The sequence below is a fragment of the Hippoglossus hippoglossus genome, chromosome 15 (assembly GCF_009819705.1).
Source record: "Hippoglossus hippoglossus isolate fHipHip1 chromosome 15, fHipHip1.pri, whole genome shotgun sequence".
Taxonomy (NCBI): Eukaryota; Metazoa; Chordata; class Actinopteri; order Pleuronectiformes; family Pleuronectidae; genus Hippoglossus; species Hippoglossus hippoglossus.
In genome coordinates this window covers 3,610,308-3,637,946 of record NC_047165.1, presented here as the reverse complement: position 1 = coordinate 3,637,946, position 27,639 = coordinate 3,610,308, and the positions used below count along the sequence as shown (strand labels likewise).

Below are 27,639 nucleotides of genomic sequence, written 5' to 3'. Positions count from 1 at the left end.
GCTCTAACAGTTCACTAACAGGCGCCGTGGCATCTGTTGTTCCAGGTTCTATGGATGATCTACTGCACATGTGATCCCTTTAGCTTGTGATGAAGAGATCCCTGGTTTGAATTCTCCAAACAGGCCTGGAAAATCCTGACGTGTTTGTGAATAAGTATAATGCTCAGGATGCCCTTGAGCAAGACACAGTGGCTGCAGCTGCTGCTCCATGTCCCATAAGGAGCTTGTGGTTGTTTCCTGCAGTGATTTTCTGAGCAGTGGTTAAGAACTTCATCTTCTTTGCACTAAAGCGGCTGTTGAAAACCATCCCCAGTAAAAAAAAAAGAAAATAATAATAATTTGTTTCAATTACCTCAACGCAGAACCCCAACACCTCGTGTCATCGTCATGCTTTTCCAAGGTCTGAGCGACGCTTAATAAAACTTTGATTGATCGTCTATTAATGCATGTGAAGGGAACTATGATTTACTTGTAGCAAACAAGACAGCTTCCATTTTTCTCCACTAATGATGTCCGTCCGCGCCATAACTCTTCTTGTCTCCATGTGTTCGAGCTCCATTACATGTGGCATCCATTTCACCGGCAGTCAGTGTCTACCGGACCATTACTCGATGTGGTGGAGCTGATCAAATGAGCTGTAACTAAGAATAGCAGGTGCTGCGGGAGAATTGTAAACAGTTGTTTGTGAATTGTGGTTTTATTTGGTTTATTTATCACTAAGTAATCACATGTGTACAGGAAACGAATCTGCAGAGAGCTGTTGCACTGCGGTTGGTTGTTTGATGAAATTAAAACGGCTGTTTGGGTCCTGTTAACGTGGATGAATACAAATCTCAAAACTCTATTTAATTTTGTGTTATGGTGAGAATGTTATATATTATTAACTCTCATTCACACAGATGTACAAAACCACACATCTTTCTCTTCCTCCCTCTCTCTCTCTCCTCTCCTCTCCTCCGACGTCTATCAAACACACATGTTGACGGATATGTACATGATCTGTGACTTTATTTCCCAGGTGTTTGTTGTTCAAATATGTAATATGGCTCCTTCCTCTGTTTTGTTTCCCCACAGAGAGCAAAGAGGTGTACAAGAGACAGGTGCTGTCAATCACATTCATCGCCATGACGATCAGCCTCCTGGGAACGCTGTGTATGGCCCTCTACTGCCGCAACAAGTGAGATCATAAACACACAGGAAATATATGTGTTTACATCCAAACCCCTGGTTTACTAGTAAATCAAGTAGATTCTACTCTTTTATTACAAAGTTGGATATTTACAGTTTCATACAACCTGCGACAGTTTGACATCATTTCGTCTTCTGGCAATGATGAGCTCAGGAAGTTCATTGATGAGGGTTTGATGGAAACATCTGGTTTGAAATAGATTGACACTGCAGTCCCCTTAAGAAACCACAATTAAATCTGATAGAAATTGCACACACTCATAGACATCAGTGCCCGAAACACGTCAGGGTTTTTTCCACAAGTGGTTGGAGATAGGGCTCAGCTCAGGTTAAGGTAAGGGCTAAGGTTGGGCTCAGGTTGAGGTGAAGGGAAACACAAACAACATCTAACACAGACACCAGCATTACACACACACACACACACACAATTCAAGTTCTGTCTTTGGATGTTTTACCCGATTCTCAAATCAATTCCATTTTTCCAACCGAGCTCTAATGGAATTTCCCCATGAATACACTGACAGGTGAATTAGCTGCAGCGACACGTCATTTCATCCCAGCGATTGGTTTTCTTTCTTCCATTTGAACTGAAAGTTGTTGCCACTGGTGCTGAAGTAAAACCCATGTTCAGAGTATCCGGTCATGTTGGGGGTGAGCAGACAAAATGCCCAAGGAGACATTTAGTTAATCTAGTGAAGGTCGGTGAAACATGTTGAGGCTTCAAACATCTAGAACGAAATTCCACACTTGGTATTTGCAACAATTTGTAAATCTCATTATGTGCACACACGTATTCATCGTCCATTACAACCCAAAGGTCACCTCACGTGGCTCCTGCTCTGTTTCCCTCTCTCTCTCTATGATCTGTGTGCACATGAAGGGTTTGCATCAGGAACTTTGAATAGCGCCGCCAGGGGAGACGCTACACTGTCGACAGGACGGGTCAAACCTCCGCTGTGTAACTGCAGTCCGTCATTCAGAGAATATGGACTGTGCAGGGGCCTGTGAGAGATGGCACTGTAATTCCATAGGCATCCCTCCATAATATGATGATATGAGTGAGTGAGCAGCCTGACAACAAGATAATCGGATCAAGGAATGATGGACAGGCACTTTCAATGAATCTGTAATTGAGTCAGGGAGCTGTTCAATGGAGAAGATGCATACAAATCAGGAGCAAGTGCAAATCTGAGCCGAAGAGACGGAGCCGAAGGTTTTTCTCCCCCGAGAAGAAAACAGGAGCCCGACATACAAATGACATACAAAAGATTTGTTGATTAAAGTTCTTGACATGTATCTTTGGCGGCGACATGCAGCCGATACGGACGTGGAAAGTGTCTCTGAAGATTTAATTGTTTTTAAACCGTTGAAATCCAAAAGAGCTTTTCACCTGTTTCTACAAATGTTCAGAGAAGCTCGCCTCAGCTGCTGCTACAAAGCGATGGTCCTGTATCCAAAGTTTATTAATATTCAACATATCACGCGTCCAATGCAACAATGCACATGACAGTCGCGAAGCCGATAATTAGATGAACACTTCTCGAGATATGCGAGACACGTACAGACAAACGGAGATTTCTGGAATTCGTAGATAAACTATACGTAGTGTTATTGAAAAGGTCACGTTTGGTGTGAGCTGAAGCAACAATAGATCAGGCCGTTGCAGAAAGTTGGTGCCTGGTGTCAAACAAGTCTGAAGTTATTTATTTATGTTGTTTGTCACACGAACTTAATAAGTTGAGACCGTGAGTTTCAAGATAACGAAGCTAAACTTTTGTCGTGGCACAAACAGAGGGTGATGCAAGGCGACAGAGGACACGCGTTTCTCTGCGAACAAAGAGTTTGACGGCGTTTTTCTTTTTATCGCAGCTCAAGCACACGCTTTCATCACAAGTAGCAAACACTTACTTTCACATGCTTAAGCATCAAATAAACAGGCCGACGGTGCCAAGGTTTCACGAGAGATTACAGATCTTTCTCATTAAGTAAACACTTTTCCAAAAGTACAGGGTGGCAAATGTCACGGCCCTCTTCCAAGAGAATGTAATTAAAGCGACACAGAGGTGAAGTGGATGGCAGCGTTCTGTGAGGCTGTTGGTAAACACTTCATTACCATCGCTGTGATTCAGCAGCGGCTCTCAGACCGGACCTGTGGAGGCTTTCGCGGGCTCCATCTGATAATGAGCACAGCACAATGAAGTTGTGATCGTCAACCTTTTCATCCGTCGCTGTAAGTGGTCGGGTAACGAGGGTCCTGATGATTAAGAGCACATCCTGTACATTAGTGGGAGAGCTTTTTCTCTTTCTTTCAGATGCAACAGAAGTCAGATTACGGCATCCTGCTCCACGAGGTCTAATTATTCCATTTCCTCCAACGTGATTGTCTGCAGACCTCTTGTCATGAGTCATGAGTCAAACTAAATACTTTGTCAGTGACGTCTGTCAGTCAGCATCTTTGTAAAGTTAATACTTTTTCCTTTTAATAAAATAAAGTTTGAGAATCTCGTCTTAATGAAAAGCAAAGTACATTATTTAAACTGGAATAATAGACTTTTTTTTATTTCTGCCCAGAAGAAAAGGAGATGTGAAGATGTACAGATGAATAAAGTTCCTCTGGTCAATAGTGACTTTCTTCTTCTTTTCAAGGGCGTGAGTCTGGTAAGGATTGCAGTTTGACTCATTTAAAAAAATTATATGTAGGTTGTTGAGTCTAAAACTTTGTAGAAAAACATCAAAATTCTCTGCAGTGTCCTTGACAATAAAGACGAGTATATTATGGATATTTACCAAAGTAAAGTAGGACACATGGACCATCAACTTGTTCTTTAGGCTTATTTGTGTACGAAATAATGTAGATTTTCATGAGAGCATTAAAACAAAGCTGCAGGCTTTATTCTGGGAAACATCTTTAATGCTTGTGTTTTTCGGTTTGAAATGCAAAACGGGAACAACTGTAAGCTGCAAGTGTTCAGTCACTGAAATCTCTACTAGAGGAAACTGATGTGGGAAAAGTGAACATATAATCATCACATATAATGAAGAAACATATGTGTTAGCAAATGAGACATGAACCAAACTAAAAAGTCAAAGTACACAGATGGTTTCTGTCATTTGAGGTAGATCTTATCGCACTGATCTATGGTCAATGTTTGTGTTTTCATTCTCCCTGTAAATTTGGTTTTAATTTGTAATTTGATGCCATGAAAATGAAGTGATCGGTGCGAGATGGCAGCGTTGATATCCGGGATATTTTGTATTAATTTGTGGATAGTGGGAGGAAGTGGAGACGTCATCTTTATCTTCAGAAACCTTCAGAAACATTCTGGCCGAGTTCTAGCTTCTGTTATGACCACCCATACCGGACATGTTGGTCCTTCGTGTGCCACTAAAACAGCTCTGACCTCTGACCTAAGACCCTGTAGGTTCCCTGTTATATCAGACATGAGGTCAGCACTGGATCCTCTAAATCCTGTAACATGTGAGGTGGAGCCGCCACAGATTGGACCCTGTGGACGGTTCTGTCCCTCACTCGCAGCTGCTGACCCCACAACCCTCGGCATTTCTCAGATACTCCGTCTGACAGTAACAGTTTGGCCTTCGTCTAATTCAGGTCTCACAGCTGCACATTTCTTCCACATCCGACACACTGACATCATGCAGTCTAACAACTCAAATCACATTCGATGATTTGATCATTATTGAAATGATTGAAATTGAAATCTTGTGCTGATCCGCTGGGATGAAAACCTGCAAGGATTCATTTAGCCGAAATTCAAATTCATCACCATCCTCTTTTTCTTTCTGCTCAGGAGACGCAGAGAGAAGCTCCAGGCTCATCTGAAGGAGAGTCGCAGTCTGAAAAACTACTCTGCAAACTCCCACAATCCCCTGGATGCCAAGATGAGGGCCCAGAACACCAACCTGCAGATGCACGAGGTGACCACCCGCTGTGTTTTTCTTGTTTCTATCTTGACGTGTCGCTGTCTTATTCCCCATACACCTTCCACAGATTCATTTTCGACATGAAAGCCATTAGCCGCTATTAGCACAAACATAAAAACACTATTGCTAAAGCCAGCAAACAAACTAAATTAAATGTCTGGCAGCCGCGCCCCTGAAGAGACGATCGCAAATCAGACGTATACAGTGCACGCCGACATTTACACCTCGGCCTGTTTGCATCCATCACTGAATTCATCAGCCCCCTGTTGTTTTGGCTGCATATGAATCAGTGTGTCTTCCCGTCTCCACCTGGCCACTTGCGTCTCGCTCTCAGGTCTATGAGCGAGCGAGCGAGCAGCCGAGCAACCGTTAAGTGGTTTGGGAGCCGCGGAGCTGGCTAGCAATGTCATTCATCATCTTTCCAGCACTTTGTCATCACATCTCTCCCAGATGTGCGTCTCAGAATGGCCGGCATGAAAAACACTGCCTTAATTTGACTGTCACTCAAATCCACATCTGCCACCACCTAAGGAGAATCTGTGTGTGTGTGTGTGTGTTGTGTACAATTATGTAGAAATTGATCCTTCCTACATGCCCATCACGTGAGTTGCCTACTGTATCTATTCTACACGGGTTTGTCGAGAAGCATCATTGAATCAATTCTATGTTTCCTCCAAGGGCATGATTTGAATTTCCAATGAAGCAAAGTGTTTACATGAGCGTCTCTGCATCCATCATCAACACCGTGATACACACAAGATGGATAAACCACCGTGTGGGAGAAGCACAGCAAATAATTGGAAATCATTGGGTTTGAGATCCGATCACTCAGACGACTGAGGTGGACAACAAGTGCATCCTGAGCCGCATTGAAGGACGTCCTCATTGTCGTCCGTCCACCATGGTTTCGTTATGAACTGAAATGCATTAATTAATTTGTGGCTTGTCACAATATCCACATTGAACGCCACGTGAGGATTTTTCAATTTTTTACAAATTCTAAAGGGGTAAAAAATTTGATTCCATTGTAGAGCCTCTCTGCTCACCCCCCCACCCACCCTCCCCCCCCTCCCTCTGTCAAATACTGAAAATGAACCTGTCTGTCAATGACTGACAATACAACGAATTTGCTCTTTGCAGTGATGTAGCTCTGTGTTTATTTGCATATAGAGCGAGGGGGGGGAGTGATCATTCCAGATGCATGTGGTGTTGCATGTTAATCCCAGGTATGAACTGGGCCGTAGAGATAATTCCAGTTCATGAAACATCAGTCCAAGATCCAATTTACCTCATTTGTCCCTTTTTTTTTTTTCCTCATTAGTGACAAGTGCCAAACCTAGATCAACTTTAAGACTATTTTTCAGAATAGCAGTTAAGTTAAATGTGCAGAATATGAAATACATCTAGCAAAAAGAGGGTAAACATATTTAATTTTAGTCTTTTGAGTTTTACTTTCATTAAAATGCATCCGGTGTCAATAACTAAATATCAGCCTCAGAACTTAAGGCGCTTTTACACTCAGCCTGTCGTGTCCAGAGCTTCTGACTTTTCAGTTTAGTCCGAATCAAATAACATTAAGAATTGACAACAGGACGAAGTCAGACACAAACCAATCAGCCTGGTTCAGCCTCTTAGTCTCTTTTCCTGTTATTAGCCAAACTGCGTGGCTGTTTCCAGGAACCTTTCAAGAAATGATTAGGAGATAGCCGAGCTGCAGAATAAAGCATTGACGCAACTAGAAGTAGAATCAACAGGTCACAGAAGTAAAGATGTGTGAATGGAGTACACTCCACAGGCTCTGTCAACTTTAATATATAGGCTCACAGACTTTAAAGCAGTAGGACATTATTGCCTGAGGATCTGCGCTTGAGTTTGAGTTCACAGGGGGTTCAGATATTTAAGATATAGCTCGAAGACACAGCTAACCACGGCTTGAAAGCAATCTGTAAAATCTGGAGTTGGTGAAGAAGACATGTCAGGTGTGCCTCCTCGCATTACCCTCAAGCTGAGTGCTCCGACAAACAAACCGACTTTCCGAAACCTACGTGGAGATCAAGGGGATGGCAGCAATCCAGCCTTCTACATGGATTTAGATCGTACAGAGCGTTAAATTGGAAATACTTTTATAAAAGCGAGGCACCTGTTGAAGACTTGGTGTGATAACACAGCTCAGAACAGAAACAGTCAAAACAAGAAGAATCTGTCTCAGTTCAATTTCAGGACCAATTTTCAAGTATTTAAATCAAACCTCTACTTTTCACGATACACCGTGCGACACAATGAGTCCATTATCATGATTTCACGAGAATTCAGACACTACAAAATGACTACAAATAAACTATTTAATGATTAGTGAGTGATTTCGGACACAACCAGAGACGCACAACACACAAGGAAAAAGACACAAAATGTGGACCTGGCAGCAGGTGCACATCAAACCTTCAACCCCTGACAATGCACGGCTGCGGCGGCGTTAAGGTGCACGCTCTCATGCCTCTTACACACCAGGCTGCTGTGTTGAATCCCTCTCATTACATTTCATTACTGTAATTGAATCCCCGTTTAATTTCAACCTTATTTAACTGCACACTTTTTATTTGAATCGTTCTTATTGTATTCAAGCACGCGCGCCTCATTTTATCGCGCGAGCCGTGAAAAGAGTGGCAGAACTTTCCGTCGGTGGCCAGTTACAGAAAACGAGCACTTCTGATTAGCACCGCAGGGCCATTTATTGGAAGTATTTGATTATGCAGTGAAGTAGAGAGCGGCGCTGAATGAGCCTGTCTCTCTCTATCAATCAGGTTCTAACGTCCTATCATGAATTCCACAGGTGTTCCGCCGACTGCGTCCGTCATTGCTGCATAATTAATACGACTCCATCTTTCTCCATTATCAACAAGACTTTATCCCAGCTCTGCTAAGCTTAGGTCTAGTGTGTCTGTGTGTGTGTGTGTGTGTGTGTTTCTAACGCTCTATCGCTGTACAAATCATAAAAATCATCTCCTGGTTTCCTCCGAATTGCCTGTCAGAGTAAAAAGACCTGAGTGCCAGAGGCATGTGGTGTGTGCTGGTCTCTATCTCACAGATTAAAACATCCATTACACTACACACACTACACACAGACACACACACACATCCACCATTTTGTGCACCTTTGCCCCTCAGTTGTCCGGACTTGGGGTGAAATCCCCGTCGCAGTGATGATTACTTCTGCTCGTTGTTTCCGTGCATGTTTGTGGAGCTGAAGAGTTTCTTCGCCTGCAGCCGTGCAAGGAAACACTATGTTTTTATTGATGATCTCTAGAAACACTCTGTTTTGCTGTTTGTCCTCCAGCGGTCTTCATAAGTCCCAAAATCTGTTTTCAAACAGACACAAAATGGACGCCGGACCACACAGTGTCAGCGCCAACGGACTGAAAGCACTTTAACGCAGAAAATAGTTTATTTTTGTGTGTAACCGCTCCTTCCTCATCATTAATTAATGAGCGGCAGTCGAGCGTTAACGGATCCTGAATGAGTGTGGCTGACTTTCTTAGGTCACCAGCGTAACGTCCCACTATTAAAACTTCATATCTTGTGTTTTATCACAGGCTGAGAGATGAACGACCGCTCACTGGAAGCGTCTGTAACAATTAGCAACTTGTCGAGTGTGTGTGTGTGCGTGTGCGTGTGCGTGTGGGGGGGGGGGGGGGGGGGGGGGGGGCGTCGGGACAAGAGAGCGGAGAAGATGAGAGAAGCAGCAGAAACAGTGAAGCATCAGGCTGATGTTGGATTTAACTGATCACTCTCTCAAAACACAATTAAAGTCCAGTGAGTTAGTCGAGCTGTTGTAAAAACGCTGGAGGATCAGAGACCTTCTTAAAGATCTGAAGCAGCCAGATACAAAACATCTTAATCAGACTTTGGTTATTTTTTAACAAAGTAAAAACGTAAGTCGCACGATGAGGTATCATAGACTGACTCGTGTTTGAAGTGAATCATTTCTTACTTTATTAATCATCTATTCCAGACTGTTTACTGCAGTAGATGTTCACAGATAAATGACCACGGCCTAATTAATCAATTAATTATTGTACATTAATCAATTCTAAAGATGCAGTCATTAAAAAAAGCTCTACAGGATATTTAGTGGTACAACTTTGATTCCACCTCAAGCTTATGTAATGCTACATTTGGCCTTTACAGCTAATAACAAATTAAATTGTTCACCGAAGCAAATACAATATCAGAAATGTGATGTTTGCTCTTAGAAAATATAAATAGCATTGTCAGTGTTTGTCAGATATAAAGAAAATCAAACTCTGCAGAATCTCCTTGAGAAGATTATTTTTTAAAAGCCTCCAGCGATGATCTGTGTCATTTCCATTTGTCCGAACTTAAATTTGACGGGATGAGCAGGATGTGAACTCGTGAGACGTGACGCAGGTTGAGCTCCTGGTCCTTCAGAAGGTAGAGTCAGATTTTTTTATGAAAATGAAAGTGCAACTCAGACATGAAAGTTTAACGGCTCAATTTTAGGGAATCGATATGAATGGTGGAAAAAGCCCTGAGGGTGTTTCCAGATCCGCTCTTTTAGTTTAACATTAGAGGGGGAGACAGGACGCTGCACCAGGTTCAAACGGGTCCAACTTAGTCTCTTAGTTAATCGTGGGTATGTTTTGAGTGTAAAGTGCAATTAACCAATCAGCGAGAGCCGTCTAACGAGAGCCATTAAAAAGTTACATGTCAGAGTTTAAAGATCGTATGATTCAGTGGAGTTCCCGAATGAACCTGCTTCCTTATCACCTGTGTTCCTGCTTCAAGCTGAGATGGTCGTCTACATACAGATTTCATTCGAGTTGTGTGAGAAAGTAAATCACAGTCTGTTTTAAAAATCAGCCTCCAAACATCTGAGTGGTCACATAACCGCGGCGGCGTGTGTGTGAGACGCTAATGAGGCCGGCGTCCTGCAGAGAGTCTTCAAAAGGGATTGCGTCAGTGACAACCTTGTTAGTCAGACATCACACTGAAAACGTTGTGTAAAGAAAAGTCATAAAAGTACTTTGGAGAAAGAAATTGCACAGAAATAATCTTTTTTACCTGATTTTACTGAGGTTTAGAAAATGACTGTCTAGACGAGGCTTGGATTCTGAAGAGAAAAGAAAACGGTCATTGTCAGATAGAAGCAAAACACCGATAATTTGTTTTATTGTGCATGAGAAATCAAAACAGCATCACGCTCCTCACAACAAGTTTGAAGCCTGGTGAGTCTTTTTGTGTTGTCCTGTGTTCTTTCGTGCTCTTTGCTCCCCCGTCAACTGCAAAGTGAAGTGAACAATCAACGAAGCGCTTTGTTTTGTTGCATGTTTGCTGGTGATGAACATGAAAACAGTTCCAAGAAAGTATTTATTATGTAAAACCACCACTGAAGTGCTGATGTGATGTCCTGGAATGAACGAGGAGGGGGACAAGGGGAAGATCAATGTAGGATGAGAAGAGGATTGAAATGTATTGGAAGCAATAAAAACAGAGTAGAGCCGTGTTGTAGGAAGAGAAAACGTCTGAATAAACTGGAAGATGTGATCAATCTCGTCAGAAACCTTCAAGGTCGCCGGCTCAGTTCGACCTCCGCAGACGATGCAGCACTTTCAGTTTAAGAGATTACGTAAAAAGAGTTGAACATAAAAACCTTTCAACACCTTGAGGTTAGACAACGCAGACATCTTTCTAGTTCCAAACAAGGTTTTTACATTAGAAGCTTTCCAAAGATCTTACTTTACACAATTTCACACCAGCGTTAAGAACAGGAATCTACTTTCTACATGTTTAGTGACACATAACTTTCTGTCTCTACATATATTCAAAGCCTCCAGTTCATCCTAATATCTCAGTCTCACTGTACAAACACACAGATTTTCTAATCAATGTTCCCACTGTGATGAATCCAGGCTTTGAAAGAGTTTATGAATGATTCATTTCAAGGTATTTCTGCTTTGTTTGATGCGTATTGAAGATAAAAGATAAGACCGAGCTGTTTCAACAAAGTCCATGAATTCATTATTTCTGTTACTTTTGGCCTGGATCTCATCTTAACAATGAAATGTTTTACTGTAATTGCGTTACAATAATGTCACCTAGTTAAGTTACTGTATGTAACTATAATTGTTTTGAATTTGAACGATGATTACCTTTGACATACTTTAAATCCACAGAGCAGAAATCTTTCCCCTCTTGTCGTCTTGGCCCAGCTGCCAAGTATTCAGCTGCCGATGGCATCTGAATCGCTGCCACCTCTGTGACACGCCCGGCTGCCTTTGTGCTCTTGATTTTATCAAGTTATCAGCAGCCTCCCTCTGGTCTGCACACAGCGCAATTTACCCCAATCCCCGAGAAAAAGGCAAGAATGATGTCGAGGAAGGTGAAAAAAGACGGACATGGATGTAACGTGACTCCATTTAGACTCTGGCAATCAGTTCCCAGAATCAAGGCAGCAGTCAATCCCCACCCCGAGGCTCCCAGCGTGTTAGAAAGAGCAGGGCCGGGGTTAACACAGGAGATCTAACAAAGCTCACTATACCCTGCACAAGAAGCAGAACTTCTGCTCCCACTTTAAATCACACGCTTCTAAAATTGATCTTGTTGTTCTCGTTTGTTTTCTGCAGTTCTGCAAGCGCTCCTCGCAGCCTCGCCAGGGAAACGTGTGCGAGTCCAGCTTTGCTCACTGCAACATCGCCGCCGCCGCTGCCGCCGCCGCCGGGACACCGTCCAGCATCTCCAGAGGCACCGCGAAACACCACAGGTATGACGTTTACACACAGAGACACATGCAGGTCACATGTTACACCATCCAGATGTCTGCTGTGCTGCAGGAAAAACGGCGGTAATGCAAACAATAAGCAACTTCGGTGTCCTTTCCTATAATCAGCCGGGGCGCAGTGAAGAGAGAAATTTAATTATCCACATTACAGTGCAGCCAAAGCTAATTGCTGATTTACGGAAGAATGATAGTAATTATAATTAAAGCTATAAACATGTTAATAAGCATAACTATAACAGTCGTGAACAGAGAGGAGATGGGACAGAGATAAGATGGGAAGCAAACGCACGGGAATTCATGAGCCAGCGCAAACATGTAAATTCCAGTAAGATAATTTCTCCCACTGCTCAGTGGCGTGTAAGAGCTTTCTGGGCTTTGGCATGTTCATCAGCGGCAACACACAAACACACACACACACACTCACACACACACAAGTGCCTACTTCAGAGGTTCGAATGTGCATCTTTGCCAGGGCTGGATTTTACAATGGCACATTCACAGAGCTGAGGCAAAGACAAGGGAGCTCCTGCAGATTAACGACTGGTTTTCTATTTATTTATATCGTTTGTAGGAATTATTTTACCGTTTCAGTCACATGTGCAGTGAATGAGATATGAACCTCCGCCCCAGGTGACTGAGAAAGCTTCATTTTGGATTTAACATGAAATAAAACCTTTTTTTTTTTTAACCTTCCATTGATCCAGGGAGAGATGTGCACAGAACTCTTTTTTTGACCTTTGTTCTCTTTCATCGCCGTTCGCCTTACCGGCGCTCACACCTGAGGGCCTCGCAGCACGCCTGTGATTCTCTACCTCTTACCGCCGAGCAGCTCCACAGCAGCCGAGGGTTAATCACCAGTTTTCAAGGGAATCCGGGCGTTATTTGAAAAGAGATTTTTCCTGGACGAACCAGAAACGCGATCAGACAACCTCCCGACTACAAAGTCTCTTCTCTAACCTTTTGGCCAAACTCCTGTTTCCTCTTCCTCCTCCTCCTCTCTTGAGTTTCGTTGTGTCTCTGCTCAGTCGATCTCAGGATGATTTGGCTCGAAGTCTGCAGCTCTCAGCCACAAACCACATCCTCATTTGGTGATCAGGATTTATTTGTTTGCAGTCGCATCAGCTTATGCATAGACTCGGGCATTATCATGAGAATATCAGACAGTGTTTGGGAAACCATCGTCCAAAACAAGCAGAGAGAAACGGGCCGAGGCTAATTCTGTGTTTCAGAAAAATCTCTTTTTAAAGTCTTTATGTCAAAGTCTGCCAATACTATTAAGTGGCTCCCTATAAGAAGAGCTTCCAGCCTGTTTTCAGAGGCAAATCTGTTCTTCAGAACAGCAGAGTTAAATATGACTCAGGGCTCCGAGCCAGGACACTGAGAGGGGGGGGTTCGACAGCAAATTGTAAGAGCAGCATGAAGCCGATTCAGTGAAGAAAGTCAAAATATACTTACACATTTTATGGCTCCATCATCTCTTTTGTGAGATTGTGTGACTGCAAACGTGTGATGCACCAAAACACTTTTTAATTACTCTAATGCATCTGATTTGTGCAACAGTCTCAAATGAGCAGTTTTCTTAAAAGCTCTACAACCAATAAGACCAAACGTTGTTATTAACGACACTGATCTTCTCCAGAAACCAGAAACATACATTTCATTTCCACTAGAGGAACTTTAGCGAAGCAAAATGCAGCGAGGCTTTTCCCAGTACGCCTACTTTCCAGCATTTTATCAGAAAATACAGTCTCACGAAACATTATTCTTGACATAAGTCTTGACGTTTGTTACCTGTCACGTCCCTCTGTCTCCTCCTGTCTCTGTCTTTACTGGCAAAACACATTAAACCAGAATGTGACTCATCTAAGTTCAATCAAGCCGCAACAAACTTAACACATATCCGTCTTCTAAATGTGCCGGAGTTCTTTCTTCATCAAGATCCATAATTACTTTGTGAAATCTGTGACAGTGTCAAAAATAAACACAAGAGAAAGTTGTTAGAGAAAGTGAAATAAAAATCTGGATCTGATTGAGTTCTTTCTTTGCCCATGTATGATACTTCTATTATTTTTCAAGGAAATCTGTATTTTTTCCCGTAATTCTGCTGATAAACAAACCAAAAGTTTAAATATCACTGTCCCAGAACAGTAAGTTTAAAATAGCACATTCATTTTTGTGCTGTTGCAGATTTTTAGATAGTTTAGTACCTTCGCTCTGGGAATATTTGCTCCTCAATTTTTAAATAAATTCAGCCTGATAAAACCTTTAGACTCATATATATTGATGCAGACATCACTTTACAGATTGTGCTTATTAGGGATTTTCGCAGGTCCAAAGTTCTGGACTGACTCCAACACTGGCCCCGAGGAGGAGAATGAATTAAATCTAAAAGGAGCGAGACTAGATCCAGAAACACAGACGACGATCACGACGAGCAGCCAAAAACACAAGCAGCAATAAAAACCACGATGACGACGACACGTGATTCGAGCTGAGAGTCGACTCGTCTCTGTCTGACCTGATTAAACTGAATCTCATTTGAACACTGACCAGCCTTCATTGATATTAATATTTACACGTAGTAAAAGGAACTGTTGAGACTTTTATCTCTTATCTCAGCTACAAAAACAACAGCTTCATATATAACATCAATGAGATATGAATTTTTACAATAACCTCTGCATGTTATTTTTTTTTGTTTCTTTTCATAGAAGTGGCTCCTTGTCTCAGAGCCCAGATCAGAGAACCCGGGCAGCCTATTGGTCGGCGTCCCGCAGGACCCCGCCCATTCCCAGGGGACGGCTAAATCCAATGGGAGTGTCCAAGTTTTCAGGCCCCGCCTACCAACACCTGCAGGAAGTAGACTCCACCGAGAAGGAAGCTGAGGCACAAAGACGGTGAGGAGAACTTACTGAGGGTCCGTAGGTTGATTGTAGAAGAAATACAATAGACCAATCACAACAGAGGGGTCCAGCTGGCCAATCAGAGCCGAGTGAGCTTCATCATGAAGGAGGGCCTTAAAGAGACAGGAGCTAAAACCACATTTTCAGACAGAGGCTGAAAAGAGGAGCTGCAGCGAAGGACAGTCTGAGGAAAATGATGAGTTTTCTGAACATTAGAGCAACACAAATTAAAATCATCCACCTGAATATAAGCAGAATATGTCACCTGGATGTATCACATTATCCAGGAAGGTTTATCTAGAAAATAATCAGTTGTATCTGGTCCATGAATATGTGTGGAAACTTTGATATCTATTCATATCCACTGTTTGATTTACTGTATTCCCAGGCTCTGACTCTGCAGACAGACTCACAGATGCTGTAATTACATCATTAACATCCTCAGCTCCTTCTTTCTCTCTTTGTCTCCTCCATGAGTCTTTTCTAAAGAAACCCACTGACTGAAAAATACACGACAGCCGTGGACAAAGCTTTGGATTTAATTTCAAACTGGATATTTAACGAAGAAGAAGAAGACATCATTTCTTATTTTAACCTCCTTCACTCTCCCTCGTGCCTTTGTTTTCCAATCTGCTGAGCAAAGATAGAAAACAAGGTCACGTAATGTTGTGGTCTGCGGTACCGTGGCATGAGTTCAGAGGAAAGGCTTCGTCTGGTGCCTGTGCTTTTGAGGACATGAAACCGGCTGCTCGTCCACATCGTCCTCTCTCTCTCTCTCTCTCTCTCTCTCTGTCTCTCTCAGTCACACCTCCGTCAAATTCAGATTCTCTGCTTTTTAATGTGTCGTCTTAGGAGGTAGATCAACAATTACATCCCAGCATTCAGATGAAACAGCGACAGGGCTGCTCTGAGCAGGAGAAACTGCCTGTGCTGCAGCCGGGGGAAATGCAAATGATCAGTGGAAACGATTAGCAAGAAAATGCATTCAGTGAGAAAGCCGCTCTGCTTTGACCCATTTCTTTTTTTTTTTTTTTTGGTGGGTCATGAGTCAGTGCTTTCACCACCTGGGCAGGCAAGCCTCACTTCAGGCGCTCCGGTCCCAGCAGCACCAGCTCAGGGTAAAGCTCCACATGACCTACATGCATACTAATAGAAATAAGAAGAGGAGATAGACTCTGGTGGACAGAAATCACACTCCCACACATATTTTAATCATACGTGTGAACAGCATGCAGGAGATTCAGGGGGGGGGGGGGGGGCAGAGGGTGAGTGCCTTTAGTGTTCTCAGTGCTCGTGTTGTGTGAAGCATTATTTAAACCTGGTGCTTCATGCTCTTGCATCACCCAAGACCCCCTCTGGTCACCCACAGGTCCCACTCACATCTGGCTGTAACATCTGTCCTCAGAGATCGGATCACGAGGGGTCAGCAAAGAGAATGTGGCCACATGCGTCTCAAATCTGATCTCAGGACACGTTCAGGTGCCTTCACACCTGAACTTAGCGCTGAACACTTGTAATTGGCTCAGGATTGATGTTAATTCCCTCTGGTTGGCCGAGGTGTCCTTTGGTCACTCCCAGTGCCCCTCTGGTCATCCACAGTCCCCCATGAAGCCCCTTTCCCACTGGTCAAACAAAACCCACTAACATCTGGCTTGTGTCTGCAATGTGAATGGATTCAATCAGCATTCGCTTGTGGGTCACAGAGATATATGTGAGTGTCTGGTCAGAATACTGTGTGAGGCCCCACATGACCCTGTGGTCAGCCCATGTGACATAGTGCCACTCCACTCCGTCAAACTGTCACTCAGGCGTCCTGTCATTGGTCCAAATCCCTCCCGGTCACTGAAGTGTCCTTTGGTCTGCGCGGATTCTTCCTTTGTTTTGTTCTAATGCCGCTGGAGCATCTGTTTTCAACACTGCACAGAACCAACCACTGCACAGATGCTGCATTAACCTCAGACATAAATTTGTGACGCACCGATGAACAGGTTCTGCAGAAAGGCGGGAGGTCATGTTTGCTCACTCACACCATTCAATCAGTCCCACGATGAGAGCCTCACACACACACACAGACACACACTCACACACACACACACACTCACACACACTCACGCTGACTGAGTCACTGACCTACACACACACACTCACTCAGTCAGTCACTTACTCACTCATTCACTCTCCGATGTAAGATTTCACAGAACAGCAGATGGACGCCCGGACAACGGCATCCCTCTCGCGCAGCGCGTTGCCATGGAGACGTTTGACCGTGACTGCACAGAGACGGGGGGGGGGGGGGGAGATGCAGGAACGGAAATAGAGAGACGAGAAGTTTGAATCCGTTCTGACACGGAGGGGCTGCGTTTTTTAAAAAATATAGTAAAAGAAGTAAAAAAAATAAAAATCCAGCAGCGGGGAAAGGATGTGATGGAGGATTGTGCAGATAGCATGTGACAGTTTTAAAGAAAGGTTGCCCGTTCTATTCCGTCTGCCTCTTAGAGAAGCCCCAGTGTTATCTCAACAAAATGGCTGACAGGGAGAAAGAATGTCCCGTGTTGTTACGACTATTTTAAGATAAAGCTGTCTCCAAAAAAAAACGGCTGACGGAGAGACTGCACGCATTTTTTTATTTTTTGTCCACTGTTTGCATCTTTTTCATTTATTTTTTTTTTTTACTAACTCACCAGTTTCTCCCTCTCTCGGTTCGTTTAGCAATATATATATTACACACACAGACACACACACACGAACGCAGCTTGTGTGCGTGTGTGTGGGCGTGCACTCCCACAGACGTGTAAACGCTCGTGCTTTGCTTCTCTGGAACATTTCGCAGTGTTACAAGGTCACAGCATCACATTACACGTCTTTCGCTTTAGCGGCAAACAGATGAGATCTTTTGAGAAACTATCTGCAGGGGGGACGGATTAATAAAATAACTGTTAACACATGTAGATGTAATGAGCTCCCGTTAAAAGATAAGTGCCCGGTCACTTATCTCACCTCACTTGTACACAATCTCTGTGTAATACCCCTCCAGCTGCTCCCGCCTCGCTCCGGGGTCTATATTTGAACTCTGCTTCATAGATTCTCGCAATCTGATTGTGTTTCAACACATCAAAAGAGAGATTTGTCTGTGAATGTTATCTTGGGAATTAGCACCCTCGCATCATCCGCCCTTATCGCTCGCGGGATCCTCTCCGTGGGCCCTCGCTAAATCTCCGCCGTGGTTTTCGGGGGAAGAGGTTTTCACGTCTCGGAAAAATACTGCGGCGATAAAAAACGAGGATGTGATTTCCTTTGAGTCTGAAAAAGCAGCTTTTCCACCCACCTTCTATTTTCACCCACCTTGATGGAAAATGTAAGTGTGTCTGTGTGTGGGGGGGGGTACTACAAGGTAGAGGGAGCAGAAGTTGAATATTGACGACAGCCGTAGACTTTGCAGAGGATTATGAATTATTACATGAAGATAATGAGACGCCGCTCTGGAACGCAGCTGGATTTAGACGATGATAACAATGGTCAGTCTCAGAGAGGGAGACACAGATTATGTCTGGGCTCAAGTTCGCTGGAGGAAGATCAGGGATTTATTCTGATGCTACTTAACAGGACCCACACGCAGAGAACACTCTTCGTATATAAAACACTGGGTCAGCGAAAAGGACCTGGAAGGAGTTTATATTTGCAATAAACTCCAAAGATCCAGCATCGTGTGCAACAGTTGGGACGTGAGAAGAGACGAGAATAGTGATTAAAGAATCTTCAGTGTTTTTAAATTCTCTGATGTAACAGGTTCCTCATCAAACAGATTATTTAAATGTCAGGGAGAAAGGAAACTTTGTGTTTGAAATAAGTAGAAGAAGCCGGAGCGACAAGGTCTCATCAGCTCGAGGAACCAAATTACTCATGTAACACAAACATCAGCCTAGAAATGGAATAACAGTGGATATATGGGTGTGTAGGTTGTGTTCATGGACCTTTAAGCAACAAGTGAAACTATCATCCAGGAAACCAGAGTTGTTATTGTGTCCTAGACTTGAAATTAATTGACATAAATCTGACATTCAGTCCAGATCCACTTAAATATCCAGATCGAGTGGATTTACCTTTGGTTTCATGAGGAGACGGTTTAGTGGAGGTTTGCACATTCTAGTTTTAGCTTTGCCAAGGAGCTGTGTCATCCCACATACCTTCCCCACTCATTTCTTGTTTTTGCAATGTCATTCAAATGTAATTCGGGGTTTTGCAGAATCAGCCAATATCAGCATTCGTTTGTCAGTTTCTGTCGTAACATGTCAGAGCAGTAAAAACCTGAATTATTTGCACTGTAAGGGAAAACCACTGGTGTCATTCATGGGCAGAATGTGAAACTACTGTTATTTTTACCTGTGTCTCCGGGTTGATGCAGTGCATGGAAACTAATTTATCTTGTTTCCCTCCTTAAAATTACTTCTCGTGATCCGGTTTCTTGTGTCATGTCAATGCGAGTGTTGCCGTGGACGTCACCACCAAAGTCTTACTCAGTTTGTTTGACCACAGGGACGTTAACCAACAAGCAGAGACCCAAAAGCTACAGAGAGACAGAAGAAGCAGGACGCTCAGAACAGATCAGGCAACACAGCTGCAAAGAAAAAAGATGAGAAAAGGTCTGAGGGAATAGACGAGCACGTTGCAGGCGAAGGTGCGACTGATAATAAACTTTAAATTTAGAAAATACCCAACCTTTCATGACTTGAATCAGCGGAGTTATACAATCACTGAGCGAGACAGACTCAGGACGGATTTTCAAACAAAGCAAACGGTCTTGACCTAAAACTGGAACTGCTGAAAGGGATGGGGGGGGGAGAAATCGTTAGAATTAGCACACGTGACGTCTGATTAGAGCGGTCGTCCTTGACCGGCGCTCAACGCCTTAAACTTTCAACAACACTCCTTATTTCCAGCGTGATTAGAGTCATTAAATCAATAATATAAAAAGTGAACTCGCCGTTACCTCGCACTTATATAAAGAAGCAGAGGTTTTTTTGGGAGTTTTTTGTGTGTGTGCACAGACTCGGATATAAAGAGATGAAAGAAAGACGTCAGACTCGTCTTCTTTCCTTTCAGCATCCTCGGTTAGCCTGTGCAATGGCAAAGGGCGGAGAGCTGTCCCCGTGTGTATTCTGCCAGGGTTTCAGCGTGGGAGTCTGAAAAGACGAAGGAGTTGAAATCAGTCTCAAAGACGGAATGACTTCTCCTCTCAGGGAAGTTTTCTCCAGTTTAATAACATTTGTTCCTTCTCTTGTCTGTTTGTCTCTGTCTTGTCCGTCTCTGGTCCCTGTGTCCGTCCCCCCCACCCCCCAGCTGCCAAACACAGGGAGAGAACCCGGGCGACGACCCCAGACGAGATGCCCTCCTACATATGCAAACTCCTGTTTCCATGGAGACAAAGTCGCTGTCACCTTGGAGCGGTCGCTCTGAGGTACGTTCAGGCCCATGTGCTCCCTCCGAGTACAACGATTCGTGTCCCGTCACCCGCAGCCTGCGGAGGCCCGGCCGCCGTCAAGGCCACTCCCCGCCTCCTCCCTTTCGCTCCTGCTCTATCCCAATCATCCCTTCCGTCCAGTGTCACCATGACAACGAGGTGTCGTGTATGCAAACCAGTGTCACTCCGGCAACCGCCGCAAAGTCTGTCCCCTGCGGAGCCACGCCCTGCAAGGACGAGAGGAGAGGGAAGGCAACGCACGTGGATTTGTCGTCTTCTTCCTGCTCGCCCGTCATTGGCCAGCAGCAGGATGAGGTGGCGCTGCTGCTGGAGGAGGCGCAGGAGCAGCTCAGGGCGTTGGCCCTGGCTCACAGGAAGCAGGAGGAGGGCGGGGTCAGCAGCGGCGGAATGGCGGCTGCGCCGGTGGAGGCCAGAGAAACAGTTTGCTTCCTGAACCTTAACGGAGGAAGTGCTGGCGTGCTGAGCTGTAACGGACCAACGCAGACCCAGTTACTCAGCCCCAGCCTATCACACAGAGACCTGGGCCACGCCGGCCAATGAGAGGACTCGATTTAGGACATTCACCTTTCGGTTTGATAGTGTTTGACGGACTGTGGTGTTCTGCAACGGGAATGCCGAATTGAAAAAAAGATGTAACATGGAAAATTGTGAAAATGTGCCGATGATATGCATAACGTACGGATCCAGACACTTGGGAGTGGCCCCGCCTTCACCGACTGACAGTGTGGGAAAAAGAGAAAAAAATATTTACATGCATTTATTTACAAAACAAGAGAAACACTTAGACAAAAAGAAACCAAATAGTCTGTCAAATCCATGGTGTTTTTAATTGTAAAAAGAATATATAAATATATATAAATATATATGGATATAAATATATGGAATTCAAAAAGTGACCAAGTGCAAAGTTGAAGAGCACAGGAATGATGTAACTATTTTTCTTTTTCTTTTTTTCTTCTCCCTGTTTTGTATTAACTGTGTCACGTTTTGGTTCCGGCTCAGTTCTAACGTCCCACCGCACATCCACGAGCCACGGGTTCAGAATCGAACCACCGAGGGAGGAGCCGCCGCATCGATCTCTCTGCCTCCTCTTGCCTTTTGAAAACCTTTCTACCCCGCCAAGAATGAGGGTTCACGACTCAAAACTAGCGCTCCTCGGCTCTAAGTGTGTGTGTGTGAGAGAGAGAGAGAGTGTGTCGGTGCTGGGGGAAGAGGAAGAAGAGGAAGAAGAGGAGAAACCAGGAAAAGACGTCTTCTTCTTGTGCAGTCGCTCAGATTTGGGAGGACAGATTGTTAAAGACAGCTCGAGACGCTGACTCCCTTTCGACGAGTGTTTCAAATCGATCTAGATTTTTTCTTTTTTGTTACAAATGATATTTTCACACATGCGGATACACACACACTCACCTGTGCATTATTTTTCAGTTGGGTGGACGAGTGGAGAGAAGGACAAAGGAAGGACGGAGGAATAGGAGGCACCACAGGAGCTAATCAGACTTTTTTTTAGTTGATGTTGTTTTCCATTTTTTGGTTATTAATGAACAATGCTGCTTTCTGGGGCTGATGGGGGGGGAGGGGGAGAACCACGTGGTTTTGGGGATTGAAACAAGAAATAAATGTCTCTATGTTGTATCCTATGAATCGGAAGCTTTTGAATCTGTTTGAAGCTGCAGCCAAATGTTTCTGGTGACAATAAGTAAAAAAAAAAAATGGTGACAATTCTCAAAGTAACAGCTGTTTTTCGTCGGTTGCTTGGACAACATTTTGAGCATCCTGTCCAGCGTGCATGCTGGGTAATCTGTGGCTTTTCACACACGGCCTGGTGCGACGGCTTCAAGAAACCCCCGGGTCGGTATCCACCATAGACTGTAAGTAAAGATGGACGCCCATGGCAGCTCCCACAAAGTGAAGCAGAATCTTAATCGGCTGCAGTGAAGGTCACAAACGGATGAAACGAACGCAGACTAATGTCAAAAGGCTTCATGTTGCTGGTTTAATTTAGTTATTATATATTAAATCCATATCTGAGATTCGTTGGCTTCATTTTGGGAAGGAGGTTGAGATGCGTCATCCATCTTTATTCAGTCTGTACTACACACAGAGTGCTTTATTTTAACTGGAAGAGAAGTTCGATTTCAGGATACACACACATCATATCTTTATAATATGGTGTCATTCCCAAATCCATACAGCTCATCCATGTGAAGAGTTCGGTGTCGACGTGTCCGAGTCGTTCAAATCCACATCACAGGTTTTCATTTCAGCACGAAACAGCATTTAATACTTTTATTTCCTGCATCGTGTAACTGAAAATTACACGAATGAGGAGAGAAAACTGCTTTTACAGACACGATTGGCTCATGGTGGTTTTGTTTAAAGAAATTAAAATAAAAAAAGGGCACAAATGGGAGGAAGCATTGGAAAAGGAATTTGTTCTCCAGGTAGAAAATTGAGGCTTTTGTTGGGCACATATTCAATTTGGAAACAAACATTGGAATTTCTGCTGTTATATTCGATTAAAGGACGTTTGATTTGGAAAAAAAATCTGCCGGTTTTATTGTGAAAGCTTGAAGCACGAGTAGCAGCTCTTGTTTAACAGTTTTTATTCTCAGAGAAATGACTGGGGGGGGTTGTTTTCAGAGCTTTACTCAGAACACAGACGTACGACTGACTCCTGGATGCTCTATGTCTGTGATATGAAAATAAGTCCTGCAGTGAAAAACTCAAAACAAGCCGTCCTCCCATGAACTGAACGTTGCTCGACTCCCAGATAACATCAAACCACTTCTTTCGGCCACGTTGTGTTTTACATGGTTCTCTCTCGTGTGTGTGGTCAGTGCATGTCGGCTCAGAGACGTGTGACTCAGTAATGCAACACTCATGATAAGTTCACAGTAGCTGAGACATTCATAGCTTCACCTCTGCCCTTTTTTTTTTTATTTATTTTTTTTATAAAAGCCTAAATGGAAAAGGCTGGATTCTATTCAAACGCACACTCGCACACAAAAAAAACAGCCCAGAGCTTTTATCTCCTTCTTTTCTCCCATTTTCTATTGAAGGCTTCCTTTGCCATACTGCCATTGAACCCTGGAAAAAGGCTCTTTTCTATCTCAAACTGTTGAACCGCAACAGTTCTGGTTATTTGATACTCGCGTCCCATGAATTCCACAATGTCCCCACCAGCACCAACACTGCTGAGTTATGGAGGTTGATGTGTGTCTGTGCACAGACACCGTGCAAAAAATATGTGACTTTCTTTGTTTGACCGACTGTAATCAGTGTATGAGCTTTTAAGAGATAAAAGTCTGCAAGCATTGTCTGGGTTTGTTTTCTTACCCGACACCAGAAGAATCTTCAGAATCAGGTGCGTTTTTTTTTCTTCACATTTCTTTTGCACAATATTCTGAAAGGTAATTTAACGTGAGATCATTTTATAAACGTAATGCTGCGTTCACACACATGCAAAGACACGACAAGGTCAAAATTAGATTCTCGCTTGGTGTGAACGCAGCATAAAACATTTGCTTCCTGATATTCGCTTTGCATTTCCATACGTGTGTGACCGTGCCCTATAAGTCAAGGCCAAACAGGATCGACCTTTTTAATTGACAGGACCTGTAGAAGTTATTACTGCACCTTCAGGAAGTCCCTCCTGACGTGCAGGTGCTTCAGCACAATGTACATCTGAGCATCAGTAATTATACAACAGAGGAGAGGGGGGGGGAACTCATTTCAGGCAGGCGTCTCCTCTCCGAACATCTTTAAATGTTTTTTTGCATGTGCCAGTAATTGAACAGTGCTCACAGCTTCACATCCTGCTGGTTTACTATCATCACAGGGAGGAGGAGAAATGAGGGAGAGTCTATCGTCCTTTCTTCATTACAGTCAAACTCTATAAGGTCTGTGTGTGTGTGTGTGTCTGTGTGTGTGTGTGTGTGTGTGTGTGTGCGCAGTTGGAGGCGTCTATAGGCTTATTTCAAAGAAAAGAGGTTATCAGGGTTTATTTTGGATTAAATTTCTGAATTAAAACAACCAATATAGACATTCATGTGAAAATGGGATTTTAAAATAGCAAACACACTTTAAATTTAACCATTAATTGTCCATTTATTGAAGCAGAATCCTTAGTTCAACGACCTTTCCCTCTATTTTTGTCATCTTTAAGTCACATTGTGGTTTAAATTGATCTGATATGCTCACTTTTTGTTCAGCAAGAAAAGTAAAATTCAAATTTAAAAAGGAAAATGCTTTTTTTTTAATGACTACAAAGTGAAAATCTAGAAAAAACAACAAGTGCAATGAGCCACTAAGTACACTAACAGTATTTACCCAGATCCCTTCATGCATGTGTCAGGTGTGTCTTTGTGCAACGAGCTGTGTGTGTGTGTGTGTGTGTGTGTGTGTGTGTGTGTGTGTGTGTGTGTGTGTGTGTGTGCGTGCAGGCATGCAGTGTGTGTAACACTGCTGACTGTCGGTGCTCTCCCTTCACCTCTCCTCCCCGAAACAAAGCTCAGATTTATGGGCTGTGCCGCAGTTTAGCCGCTTCGGCAGTCAGGTGGATAAGACCAGTCCTGTGTTTGTGTGGAGGGGGGGGGGGGGGGGGGATATGTATTACTAAGGTTGTGGGGACCTAACACAAGTCCCCATAATATAAATCATTATATTTTAAGGGGAAGACTTGTTTTATGGTCAGGTTAAGGTTTGGTTTAGTAACTGGTTAAAGTTAGACTTAGTCTCCAGGAAATATATTTAAAGTCAATGTAATGTCCTCTGATGTCATGGAGACACCACTCTGTGTGTGTGTGTGTGTGTGTGCGTGTGCGTGTGTGTGTGCATGTGTGTGTGTGTGTTATGGCAGGCAGTTGAGGTTAGACCATCAGGCCAGACAGATAAGAGCTGCAGCTCTTTACAGCCAGACCAGGCAGCTGCACGCCAGTTCACTGTTGTTGAGCCCAGATACCATGAACATTTGTGAGCGTGTGTGTGTAGGCAAACGTGCATGTTCTTCACTTGTGTGTGCGTGCATGCTCTCTTGTGTTAACATCTCTTTCTTTACCGTTCCCACCTGTCTTCACACAATCCCCTGGTGCCTGGACGGCTACAAAACAAACACCAGTGATGCAACGATGCTTTGATTTGAAAGATGCTTTGAACTGGCTCAAGTCAGAGACAGGTGGAAAGAGCCAGAAACATCGAGTCGGAGAGGGGGGGGGGCTGAGTGTGAAGAAGAGCCAATCCAATCACGCTTTCACACATATGCAACAACCCTGACAACGCAAATTCCTGAATCAGTTGGACCGGACATTAAGCAGACGTTACTCTGCCAGATCCCTTGAGCAATGCACCGTCCCACTGAGTCGACGTGTCTGCAGAAGTCACAGAAAGCGAGTGGGCGTGTTGATGACGTTAGCCGGACCCCAGTGAGGACAGCGAAGAAGAAGCTGAAACCATGACGACCAGATCGATGTGTTTTCACGTGTGAGTGTCACTGGGCTTTTCTAAACTGTGTGTTTTATTTCTACCCGTTCACTTCAGCTTGTTCTCCAAGGGCAGAGTTTATCTACTGGAACAAAAACCTTCCCTCAAACTCTCAGAGCTGATGAAATCCTTTTCAGTATCAAAAATGAAAGGCTTTCAATTCCACTTGTCGCAGCTGATGTTTTCTTGCAGTAAACTTTTATCTGGAAAAGAAAACACAAATCCTGACGACCACAAACGTGCACAGATGAGTTCTGTATCCAGGAAACGTTTGCTGGTGTCAGGATCAGCTCAGGGCGAGTGCATGTGTGTGTGTGTGTGTGTGTGTGTGTGTGTGTGTGTGTGTGTGTGTGTGTGTGTGTGTGTGTGTGTGTGTCTGTGTGTGGTTGTGTTATTAGGATACATCGGGACGTGTCAAGTGGGTCACAAAAAATGTTCACTTCGAACATAAAACTTTAAGCAAAGACGATTCTGTTTCTTCCAGTTTCAGCAGCTGCAAAACATTTCAAGATCTACTTTATTATGTGGGAAACGCGAGACGTGCGAGAAGCTCATGTCAAAGGCAGCAGACACATTATGATCCGGTTGATCATGAGCAGCGAGCGAAACATGACAGACACACATCAGTCCAAATTTAAGACGCACAACTTTTCGCCACACGCTGAGCAGCATGTTACAGATATTCGCCTTCATGTGCGTCTTAGACGCTGATGGTTCCTGACACGTTTCTGCTCACGTCAACTCTAACTTCCTATTTCAACTCAGCCAGGCTTAAAGCAGCCAAATGTGAAAACCTCAAATAACCTTTTTATTTAGGTTGGTGAATTAATGTAGATGTGTAATACACACACACACACACACACACACACACACACACACACACACACACACACACACACACACACACACACACACACACACACACACACACACACACACACACACACACATGTTTACTGCATCGTATTCCTACAGGTAAAGGTCAGAGTTCACCTGTTTGTCAAATCACAGCAGGAAACAGAAGATGTGAGTAAACATGATGCAGTATTTTCTTTAAATGTTTGGATGGACGGAGACGAAACATCCTTCGATAACTCTTTCAAACACGCCCGTCAAATACGTCCTTATCGTCCCAAACCTGAGCAACAACACCAGATCCTTTCTATCCCAGGATTCATTGTGCAGCAGTGATGACGCTAAGAAACTAGCTATGCCAGCGGCTGTAGCTAACGATGGAATGGGAAGAGTGGGAAAAGCCGGTGATGCAAATAGAAGACCAGACCATCTGATTTGGGTTTAGTCTTTGCAGTCGTAGTCCTCTGAAGGATCCGGCCGCTGAATCAGGACACAGCTCATTTATCTCACAAGATGCACAATGTGTTTAACTTTTTGTTTGTAAAATTGACAAGTGATTTAAAATATGAAGCCTGATGTGATGTTTAAATCGTTTCTCACAGAAAAAAACGAGCATTGATCCACAGAAGAATGAACAACTTCATAATGTGAGAAAATGATTTTTACTTCATTGGAATCAAATGAGATAAAAAACCCAGACGAAGCAACACTGAACCACAGATGGATGGATTTCCTAAGGTCAGCAGAATCTCAGCCATGTTTCTTTGTCAGTATTTTTGATTGAATTAATCACGGCAATTTACATATAAAGTGATATTCAGATCACCACGTTTACCCCAGTTGGCTTCACAGCGTTTACCAAGGTGGTGCTGAAGCCGGCTGATTGTGTTCTGTGAGCGGAATAAGAAAAAGTCTGATTTCTAACCCAACCTTTGTCTGTCTTGTAATTTCTGTGATGGATTCATTTAGATGAGTCCAGCTTCCTGTGGTCGTAGATC

The 27,639-nt window shown here is 43.6% G+C and overlaps 1 protein-coding gene across 1 annotated transcript in view; it reads left to right on the top strand.

Annotated features, from left to right (window-relative positions):
* LOC117775156 (pro-neuregulin-3, membrane-bound isoform) overlaps nucleotides 1-23,624 on the top strand; it is a 296,027-nt gene extending 272,403 nt beyond the window's left edge. Inside the window, exons 5-9 of the mRNA XM_034608063.1 lie at nucleotides 1,075-1,177; nucleotides 4,998-5,124; nucleotides 11,772-11,908; nucleotides 14,638-14,823; nucleotides 20,167-23,624. Coding sequence (XP_034463954.1) covers nucleotides 1,075-1,177; nucleotides 4,998-5,124; nucleotides 11,772-11,908; nucleotides 14,638-14,823; nucleotides 20,167-20,848 — 1,235 coding nt within the window. The 3' untranslated portion in view covers nucleotides 20,849-23,624. The remainder of the gene's footprint in view (nucleotides 1-1,074; nucleotides 1,178-4,997; nucleotides 5,125-11,771; nucleotides 11,909-14,637; nucleotides 14,824-20,166) is intronic.
* Nucleotides 23,625-27,639: the final 4,015 nt, after the last annotated feature.